At 50.2% G+C, this 10,999-nt stretch overlaps 1 protein-coding gene and 1 long non-coding RNA gene across 3 annotated transcripts in view; one reads left to right on the top strand and one right to left on the bottom strand.

The window, feature by feature from the left end:
- Window positions 1-1,293: 1,293 nt before the first annotated feature.
- LOC116571536 lies at window positions 1,294-7,204 on the bottom strand. The gene is made up of 3 exons (XR_004277901.1): window positions 7,109-7,204; window positions 5,207-5,975; window positions 1,294-1,964 (listed from the first exon to the last, which is right to left on the bottom strand). It is a non-coding gene; the product is annotated as an uncharacterized LOC116571536 (long non-coding RNA).
- Window positions 6,068-10,999, top strand: part of CABLES1 (Cdk5 and Abl enzyme substrate 1) — a 110,784-nt gene continuing 105,852 nt past the window's right edge. Inside the window, exon 1 of one of the 2 annotated variants that reach the window (XM_032309490.1) lies at window positions 6,068-7,747. In XM_032309490.1, coding sequence (XP_032165381.1) covers window positions 6,879-7,747 — 869 coding nt within the window. In that variant the 5' untranslated portion in view covers window positions 6,068-6,878. The remainder of the gene's footprint in view (window positions 7,748-10,999) is intronic. The other variant, XM_032309489.1, reaches the window with a different exon arrangement.

Genomic DNA, 10,999 nt, shown 5'->3' with positions numbered 1-10,999 from the left:
AAGAGTTAGACAATTATCTGATTAACTGACTGAGCCACCCAGGGGCCCCATTAATAGTCCCTCCTACAAGTGATTGCCAGGCATTTGCATTTCACCTTCTGTGAACTGTCTCTTCAAATCATTTGCCCACTTAACAGTCAAGGTTACCACGGAGCACCAGTCAGTCCCGCTGAACTTCCCAGTGGCAGGCAAAGGGGTATTGTTTCCCCCAGAATCTGGCCACATCCATTCCCACTCTGATGTGACCATGACCTGAACAAATGCAAACATTATAAAATAATATTGGGGGACATAGAGTCCTGTAGGCCGGCATGTCTGTTCAGGGTTTAGAGTCGCCTTCTTTGGAGGCCTGAGAGTGTGGGCCACATGTCTGTTGCAGGGTAAGCCCCTATGATTACATGGAAAGTGCTTTCTTCTCTGTCCAGAGCTCTCTATGCAAGCATGCCAGTAAGATTAAAAAACAACAGCAACAACAGGTTAATTTCAAAGAAAATAAAACTAAGCGTTTGCTATGGTTTAAGCATAAAGGTAATATAGCAGAGAAAATTTGTTGCTTTTTCTTTACAATGCTAATACCATGAAAACTGCAGTGGGATGATGGGTGGCATTACAGGCGTGAACAATGCACTTCTGGAAGACTGAGGACACTTCATGGAAGCATCTGCAATGTATTTTCCTAACTCAGTCTGATGCCAGGTTTCTACCATGTCCTCTGCCCACTTGCTCAACAGTGTGCTTCTCTGGGGTTCCTTGTATAATGACAACAGGTACTACTCACAACCACCCGCTATGTGCTGGGCACCTGGGAGATGCTTTATGCGTGATCTGGTTCTCATGCGCACAGTAACCGTGCAAGGTGGGTAGGACTCGCTTCAGCCTTGAGATGGAGAGGCTGAGGCCCAGGAGTCAGGGGTTAGTGAGAGAATTGGGATCTACAAACTGAAGCCTGTGACCTTTGGCTATGCCCTACTCATGGTGGGCTTGTGGGACAGGCTATTTCACCCTAGATGGCTGTCCTTTCTCCTTCCCAGTGGGCTGGGCTGTGTCCAATGGAGATTTCCAATGGATCAGAGGAATTTGAAGAGTAAAGGCATTTGCACTGTTGTCTTCAGAGGTCTGCTCTAAGAACACTGTGGAGACGAGGAAAGGTTTTACTGAAACATGTCTTCCCAGATTAACGAGGTATCTAAGTTCATTCTTGGCTCGAACTGTTGTCCTTAATAAATTGGTAACACAGGCTCACGTGACTGTTCACACAGCCCATGGACGTGCCCCATCACCTATGTCTCTCAGCTTCTCACACCAGTTATTAAGAGCCTGGAGGCCTTACGTCAGTCATCCTAGGCAGGGACTGTCATAAAATTCTCTTTCCTCCACAGAATGTGAGGGGACTGGAGGCAAAATGTTCCTGTGTGGACCTAGGTGTGGGGCTGCAGGTACCAACCATGGAGGGAAGGGCAGGACCTCAGGCAGGATGAGGAGACTTGGAGACAATCTGAGGCAATCGCACTATGGCAGCCGGGTGGCAGGAATGTACCTCCCCAGGGCATCTCCCGTGCAGGAAGAGGAGGGTGTCTTCGGTGGGTGGTGCAGAGGGGCGAAGGCTGAGATAGCCTCCGGTCTAGGAGGTCTGCTGGGGTTTAGCTGAACCCTGTGCATACAGCGCTTTCTTTTAAATACTTGGTGTATTTTTGGTGACAATATGGATGCAGCTTTCTCTGCCATTCACTTTCGGTCTCCAGGAAAAGGTCACATCCTGTTCTCTTTGGTACTCACAGAACCTAGCCCAGAACGGAGCAGGGATTGGCGCTTTTAGGAAATACTGGGATGAGGACTATAAGGAAGTCCCACTTTGTGAGCTATGCAGTGTGGCTCTGTGGTCCTCACTGACTTCGGTTCTGCATTCAATATCCTGGAGCTTCCCAGTAAGTCTCACTTAGGTCTTGCATCTGGTCTCAGATGGTCTGGAGAAATTAAAGAAGGAAATTAAGGTACCTGCGCCAAATTGTAAAGGGAAAACAATGACACCCCTCCTCTCCCTGGCCGAGAGGAATGATCAGAAGTCCCCGCGGGGAAGGTGAATTTCAGGGGGGAAGAGCTGGGGTGTTGAGGCCCACCTCTTGGGCATTCTCTATTTCAGGTCTTGGCGATCTAACTTTCATCCAATGAAGGCAAGCAACAGGTTTCTCCCAGGCACTCTGCCTGTGCTTTAGAACTACTGGCCTGGTGTGAGTTCTGGCTGTGCTTTTATGGAACGTGCAGTAAAATGATCTGATCTGAATCGAAGCCGGCATCTGAAGTTTCTCATCTCTCTTCCTGGCAGGACTGGTGCAAACTACAAAAACCTGGAGCCTAAAATATCCCAGCCTTTGTTGTGTGCACCTTCTACATTTTGCATTTTTCTAATAATAGCTACCTGCTTGAAACCCTCTGCTAGTTACATAAATTATATTTTCACTGATCCTCACAATTCTGCAAGGGAAAATATCACAAAACTGATATTTACAGGTGAAGCAACCAAGGCAAGAAGTTTTGTCATTTTCCCCAGCTGAAGCCCCCAAAGATCACGATCTGTAAGCACCTAAGTGGGCCGCAGAACCACAGTGTCAGATGGCTTTTGTTAGGAGTGACATCCACCGTCATCTCTAAGCTCATTTTCAGACAAGATGTTCTGCAGAATTACTTTTTTTTTTAATTTTATTTATTTACTTGACAGAGAGAGATCACAAGTAGGCAGAGAGGCAGGCAGAGAGAGAGGAGGAAGCAGGCTCCCTGCCTCACAGAGAGCCCGATGCGGGGCTTGATCCCAGGACCCTGAGATCATGACCTGAGCCGAAGGCAGAGGCTTAACCCAGTGAGCCACCCAGGTGCCCCCAGAATTACTTTTTTTAAAGGGTCAGTGATTACCTGTAGCTTCTTTTCTTTTTCTTTTTTTTTAACTGGCTCCCATATGTGTCAATCAAAACAGTTGATGCAGGCAAAAAAATTTTTATGGGTACTGGAAAGGGGCAATATTAAAGTAAATTGGGGGGGGAGACTCCCCCAAAACACAAAAACCTCTGCAAGGCCAAGAATTACATTTCAGATTCTTTCTAGGCCTGAAATCCACGAGGAATTTGCATGGATTTCCTTCTTTCCTTCCTTTCTTCCGTCCTTAGCACCCAGGTCAGTAGAAATTCTGGCTCCTAGCTGAGTCCTCCTCGACAAATCTCACCTCAAATAAAAGTCCTTTTTCAGATTTTGATAACATTCACAGTTCCAGTTTGATTGCTTATTTGATCACTTAATCAGGCTCTGCCTCTCATTTTTATTGAAATATGTCCTCGGTTTTGGCTTTGCTTTCCACTATTTTCACTATAGAGGGCACAGGGGCAAAGAGCCACACTTTTTTTTTTCCTTTTGTAGCAACATGGTGCTATCTACATAGAAATTCCACAGTAATATTTATTTATTTGTTTGTTTGTTTTTTAAAGATTTTATTTATTTATTTGTCAGAGACAGAGGGAGAGAGAACGAGCGAGCACAGGCAGACAGAGAGGCAGGCAGAAGCAGAGGGAGAAGCAGGCTCCCTGCCCAGCAAGGAGTCCAATGTGGGACTCGATCCCAGGACGCTGGGATCATGATCTGAGCTGAAGGCAGCCGTTTAACCAACTGAGCCACCCAGGCATCCCCCTCAGTAATATTTAATTAGTGATTCCATAGCTGAAAAATAAGTGAATTTGGAATAATTCAGGGAGTAGGTAGATTGGGCTGATATAAATAACAACTGATATTTTTAAAGGTACTTTAAGGTTTTCTAAAATGCTTCTCAAGCAGTCTTACTTGTACCTCAGAATAACCTGTAGAGGAAATTGGCTTGGAGAGGCTAAGAGACTTGCTCTTGAAACTCAGATCTCTTTCCTTCTAAGTTTGTACTATTTCTGAGATGAGTTGACTCTTAAGTGCAAATATGAGATTAACTCTGGAGATGGACCGCCCGGTAAAACGTCCTCACCAGCAGAGGGCGCAGGACCACGCATGGGTCTTAGCAGGTTTGTGTACTGGCCCAGTTAAGAGCTAGATGTCCTTGGGGAAATTATTACATTTTTCTGAGACTCCTCTGTAAAATATTGATCATAACACATCACCACCCCTCCTTGCAGAGTACAAAGGTTTGGAAATAGAAATATTCTGTGGCTGGCACACAGTAGGTGAACAATAAACCATATCTCTCATGGTCCCTATAAGAAAATCCATCACAGGAACAGTGCGGAGGTTAAATAAGATATTGATTCTTGTTTGATGCTTTAATAAATATTTGAAATTAGTCCGCATGTTTGCCACTTAAAATAAACAAAGAGTTATATCAGATGGACAAAAAAATGAAGATTGATGAAAAAAAGCTGACATGCTGGCAAGAGTGTTGCAGCAAAATGCAACAACATTTCTGGATGGGAAGCCTTAAAAACATGACACTGAATTTGCTCCAGTATCTGTTTAATTAAGAAAATACCGGATGGTAACAAGATTTAGAAAAACCAAGGAAGTCATCACCACTCTCTTTATAACAGCAAAACTGGAAACAACCTAAATGTTCAATAAAGGGTACAGGTTTAATAATTATAATCTCTCCATCAAATTGAACACTATGCAGCCATTAAAATGAATCCATAAAGAATATTCTAAATGAAAAGATGATTGCAACACAGCAAGCAAAAATCACAATCAGGAACAGTGTGCTTTAGTCTGTTTAAAAGTACGGGACAGACATAAAAAGTTCAACAGTTATCTGCACAGCAGATGAGATTGTTAGTGATGCTTTCTTACTAAAATTTCTCTTTACTTATATTATTCTCTAAATGTTGTGCAATTAACATTTATCATTTTTGTAAGAAAAAAAGAGTTCCTTAACATGAACAAAGAGCTGGTGTCTTTCATTTAACACCCCCTTCAGGCACAACCAGACCAGTGGTCATGCAAATTAAGTTAATTGTAATAAAGCCACTTGGAAGTTTCGAGGTAGTTGGTTAAACAAAATCATTAAACTCCTAATGAAATTTCACAGAGCTGGTCACCAAGCTTTGACTTAGCTGCTGTAAGGCTGCTATAAATAGATCCCATTCTCTACTTTTTCAAAAGGCCTAAAAATGGCATAAAATATGAACAATTGTTCATGCAAAGGGCCATGTGCCATGTTTGTCCTAAGTAAATGTAACCTGAAACTCACCCATATCTCGTACACTCCAGGCTCAGTGCACATCTCTGGTGTATTTGCTCCACATTACTCAATTTACTTTCCTGAACCTGAAGTGGAGTGGAATTTCAATGTAGAGTTACCCATTAGTTCCAGAGCTAAATTTAAACCTTTAATTAAATTAATCCCCTGATGGTAAACACATTGCTTCTCCCTCAGAAAAGTGTAGAGAGGTGTCTGAGATGGCGCTGAGCTTAATCAAGTGTGACAATTGTCCCTTACTACATTTGGTATGTCACCCAAACCGCACAGGGAAACTGGTACACGTTTCTCAGGTCGGTCCTGGTGCCCCCTAGCCCCCCACCCTCCTCAGCCAACACAGGCATTTGGTGGGGCTGGAGCTCCGAGGTACAGCATGCCAACTGCTCCCGAACGAACGATCTTCCAATCCTTGGGCAGGGACCCGTCTTAAGAGAAGATGGGGTAAGTGCCAAACGGATGTTTATGAAATAAATGACAGAAAGTAATCATACTGTTCCCAGTTTATATGGGATAAACCGAGATCATAATCCACAAATTGTGCAAGGTGACAAGGGGGAAAGGGTATGAGGCCATCATGGCTTTTCTCGGTCTTCATAGAGTAAAAGTTGACGTTGGCCTTTGCTAAGAGAGAGATGAAAAGTGACGGCACCATCAGACGGGGATGTGTAAATCAGTCTGCGCACACAGAGGACGTTCAAGCGCGCCTGGGCTCTTACGCACGGAGGGGCGTGTATTTATCTCAAGGGGCTGCACCCTCGGCCTGCGAATGAATGAGACACAACTGTCAGGGTTAAGCGGCAGCTTTGAGGTGGGACTATTCACAGACCGGGTTGTGGACCTGCCCGTGTTAACTATTAACCAGGACCTATTTCTCAGGGCCCAACGGCGGCGCGGGGTCCAGTTGAGGAGCTCGTGGGCCAGATCTCAGCGTTCCTCCAAGTAACTATCCTGCGGACCCACAACTCTCCCGGGGCCACATCCTTAAGCCGCGCGACTCCGGGGTTCTGCTGGCACCCCCAATTCCCAGTGCGGGCGCGGCGGCGAAACGTGCTCGCCTTCCTTAGCTGGCTCCCGCGCGCCCTGGGAGCCACCAGCTCCCCGCAGGAAGCTCGGGCTACCTGGACCGCCAGCAAGATTCCCCCGCCCCGCCACTCGCTCGGCTTTCCCTTCCTCCTCCTCTTCCTCCTCCTCCGGCCCCTCGCCTCCCGCCGCCTGCCTCCGCGGCCGCCGCCTGCGGCTTTGTTTTCCTCCCAGGTTTCATTCCCCACACGTGATACTGTGTTATTGCAAAGAGCGCTTCGGAGCGCGAGCGCAGGGCGCGCGCACCTATAAATACGAGCTCCCGGGCCGAGCGGCTGGAGTCCGCAGGGGCGGGCAGGGCCCGGGACCCGGCTCTTAGCGGCGGGTCGGCCAGCCGGCCAGCCGGCCAGCCAGCCAGCGAGCAAGCGAGCGAGCCGCGCGCGTGGGCCGGGGCGGCGGCGTCCCCGGCCGCAGCACCGAGGGGCGAGCATGGCCCGCCCGCGGGGGGGCCGGGCCGCCGCGCACGCCGCCCGCGCCCCGCGCCCTGCCCAGCCCGGGTCACCGGCGCTCGCGCTCGCCGCTTAGCACTCCGGCGCCTCTCGCTTCTCCCGGCAGCGCGGAAATATCGCCGCAGACGGACACAATGGCGGCGACTGCCGCCACCGCCGGCACGGCCGCCTGCAGCACCAGCAACAGCAACAGCAGCAGCAGCAGCAGCGCCGGCACCGACGCCGCGGGCACCAGCGGATTGCAGCAGCCGCCGCCGCCGCCGCAGCCCGCGGCCGCCGCGCCGGCCCAGCCGCCGCCGCCCGAGCCCCCCAGGAAGCCGCGCATGGACCCGCGGCGCCGCCAGGCTGCCCTCTCCTTCCTCACCAACATCTCGCTGGACGGCCGGCCGCCGTTGCAGGACGAGGGGTGGGGCGGCGGCGAGGAGAGCGGCGCGGCCAAGACGGGCGCCGGCAGCGCCTGCGGCGCGAGGACTCGGCTCAGCCTGATCGCCGCCGCCGAGCGGGGCGGCTGCAACGCGCTCGCCGCGGCGGGCACGGCGGCGGCGGCGGCGGCGGCGGCTGCGGCTGCAGCCGGATGGGGCCCCTGCCTCCCGCAGCCCTCGCCGCTGCTACCCCTGGTCCCCGGCGGCCACGTTGCGGGGCCCGGCCCCGGCACGACCCGGGGCTTCGTGAGCCCCCTGGGCGCGGGCCGGGCGTCGGGGGAGCAATTACAGCCGCCCCGGCCGGCGCCTCTCGCCTACTGCGCTCCGCCGCAGCTGCCCGACGGGCCCGGGGACGCCGGGCAGGAGGAGTTGGAGGAGGACGATGCCTTTTTCAGCGTGCAGGTGCCGGCGGCCGCCTTTTTAGGCTCCGGGACCCCCGGGAGTGGGAGCGGCAGTCGGGGTCGCCTCAACTCGTTCACTCAGGGAATCCTGCCCATCGCCTTCTCCAGACAGACTTCGCAGAACTACTGCTCTCTGGAACAGCCGGGCCAGGGGGCCTTGGAACAGTTGCAGAGGTCCCGGTGAGTAGGCAGGACGCGGCGCGCGCCTAACCCCCAGGTTCCTCCCGGCAGGCGCCTGGCCGCGGGACACGGGTCGCGCCCACCTTCCCGCGCCCTCCCGGATCCCTGGGCTTCTGGCCCAAATTCCAAACCACGAGGGCACGCGAAAGAGGAACTGTGTGTTCACAGGTGTGTGCTTGAGCCCGCCTTTCGCAGAGCAGAAGCATCACGCTTCACGCTGTGAGTCCGGACTTGGGAGTTGCAGGAGCCCATTAAAAAGCCGCCCCCAAACCTCCCATTGCAAGGGGAGATCATGAACTTCTAGAAATCCTTTCCAGATCCAGAGGCGCGCTCTCCCCACGCCAGGCAAGACCTGGCGGGGCGCAAAGTCCAGCGGTGGGTCGGTCCGGCCCGCGGAGTGGCGCGTGTGAGCCTGAGCTTCTGGAAGACGCGGGGTGAATCCCTCCTGAGGGGAGTTACTGCCTATCCTCAGAGGGTCCACCGTCCCAGGAAAACTTGGCGTTTTCCTTTTGCTTTCCTAAGAAATGGAAAATTCTTATATTTCCGTGCACCGGGCTTTGGAGTTTGGGGAGAGGGAGGAAATAGGGCTTGAGGATTTTTTTTTTCTACCATTCCAAGATGAATTCGTTAGAATTAGTTACAAGCTTGTATTTGCCAGCTTCAGTCCTCTGCAGGTTTTAGGCATCTTAGCAAAAATCTGAAATGTTGGACATATGCTTATTTTGGCGGACATAGCTGGAGTTCGTCAACATATGTTCAGAGGACAGTTGGGAATTAGCTCTGTGTCAGAAGCCGGACCAGAGTTTGGAAAAGAACCTGCGTGGGGAGTAGGGGAGAAATACAGGCCTGTTTCCTGGGAGGGAGTGTCCTCCCTTGTTTGCTAATAAGGCCTCCTAACCTCTGGGGTCTCCATTTCCCCTTCTGAAATGAGAACATTTCGCAGACCTCAAGATGAGAAAGAATATTTTCTGTTATAGCCGCTCTCCTGTACTGCTCTTCTGAAATCTCAGACATTTTTTTCTGCCCCAAGTAAGAAGGTGGTCCTGTTGGAAAACTTCAGTTCCTCCCCCAATGGGCAGATGGGGAAAAACAAGCCAGTCTCCTCCAGAAATTTGCTCTGAGTCTCCTTCCCCAAAGGGTGAAATCATGAGCCTGCCTGGTGTGTAGCCTCACGGTGTGATTGCCCATGGGCTGCGGGGAGGGGTGTGGAACAGGGAGGTAGCCTCGTGATTGCACAGATGAATGAGAGATGCTGAGCACAGGTGACTGGCCCTGGCATTTCTGGTCCGAGCATGCATCTATCCGTTAGCGGGCAAGTGCACAGGAGGGGAATCCCTTCCTTTCCGGGCAACTGTTGTGTGCTCAGCAGTTTCTGGGCAGCTCGCTGTTACCACTGGCTCATAATGACTCTATAGTTTGAGTGTTAGCCCAGCCAGGCCAGAGGGTCATGACAGGAGTTGTAATAAACATACATGTTATTCTAAGCCAGTGTGCTGGGCTGGTCTGTGTCTCATGGTGGACAGATGTGTTCCTGTGCAAAAAGCAGCTGGAGATCAGATTACCTCACACTTTGTCTCCAAGAATCTCATTGCAGGAGATATGAAAGATCTTCTGTGTTACTGTTTCTTTTCTTTTAAGATTTTATTTTTAAGTTTTCTCTACACCCAGCATGGGGCTGGAACTTAGAACCCTGAGATCAAGAGTTACATGGTCCACCGACTGAGCCAGCCCGTCGCCCCTGTGTTATTTCTGATCCAAAGAGTAGCCAGAATTGGATCTCCAGTCCTATAAATATGAACTCCTTGTATGTTCTATGGAGTTCCCCCCAACCCCCCAGCACACACGTTAGGATGAGTCAGTCAATTGAAGATGCTTCCTGACAGTCAAATTCGTCTTACTACTTAGGAATTATCCCTATCTGGCAACTTGATAGAGGCATTTTTTTTTCTTATTACAGCTGTCAACAGAAACAGCATGAGATTTAGCTTACAGAGAAGAGGTGAATGGGTAAAATAGGGATTTAAGAAAGGCCTTGAAGAGCCTAGCTTGTCTACAGCTGTTGGAGTGGTCATGAACTTGAAATATTCTAGGACGCTTTGTTTCTGACACCATGCTGCTTTTGGGAATTTTGTCAGAAGCGTGCTGCCTTTATGACCACTAACAAGTACTTTGACCTGCCTAGACGGTGTGAGGTAGAGTACAAGCTCATCTGAATAGGGCCCAGGGCCAATTTACAGGAATCCCAGGTGTGCCTCCCTTTAAGAAACCGCTGGGCCAGTATGGTTCTGTATACTACTTCATAGTTGTTCTCTTGGGATGTCCTTTTTAAGTCAAATTATACCTTCCGTGCATGTATCTCTTACTATTTAAGGAATTCCATAGAACCTTGCTGTTCAAAAGGGTGGGCTTTGGGAACCTGAGCTTCACGAGTTCTTAGAAATGCACACACTCTGTTCCTACTCCAGATTACTTGAGTGCAAATCGGCTTTTATTTTATTTTATTTTATTTTAGAGATTTTATTTATTTGACAGATCATAAGTAGGCAGAGAGGCAGGCAGAGAGAGAGAGAGGGAAGCAGGCTCCCTGCTGAGCAGAGAGCCCAATGGGAGGCTCAATCCCAGGACCCTGGGATCCCAGGACCCTGGGATCACGACCGGAGCTGAAAGGAAGAGGCTTTAACCACTGAGCCACCCGGGCACCCCGCAAATCGGCATTTTTAACAAGAATCCCAGATGATTCATATACAAATGAAAGCTTGGAAGGCATTGCCATAGTTAATCTGAAATCTGCCTTTTATGATGAACTTGAGATATCATAGATTGGGTTTGTTAAGAATACATAAAATCAGAATTTCTCAATCTGAAACCGTGAAATGTCCTGTGTTATTTCCGTCTGCCCACTGGTAAAATCACAGTCACTGCTCCGACTTCTAGACCTTGAAATAAGTCAGTTTCTGGGCCCAGGCACCATTTCTGCACCCTGGGCTGGACATTTGACCTACATCTTGTTGAAACTGCGTAGGCACACCTGTGTGTAGGTGGTTTCCCAGAGCCAGTGCTGCCAAGATGGGAACCCGGACCTGGGACATCCGAGGCTGCCATCTTTTCCTCTGCCACTCAGCTGTGTGGTTATTCCTTGCATGTGGTAGGCCCTAGAACAATTTTGGAGCCGTGGGCTGATAATGTTTGTCTGGGATACAGCAGGCCAGTCCTACTGGTGTGATTCTCTACTCTTTAGTCACCCCCCTCCCC

Source organism: Mustela erminea, chromosome 13, assembly GCF_009829155.1.
Source record: "Mustela erminea isolate mMusErm1 chromosome 13, mMusErm1.Pri, whole genome shotgun sequence".
In the NCBI taxonomy this organism is placed as follows: Eukaryota; Metazoa; Chordata; class Mammalia; order Carnivora; family Mustelidae; genus Mustela; species Mustela erminea.
Note: the sequence above shows the minus strand (reverse complement) of the source record. Positions and strands in the feature narration are given on the sequence as shown.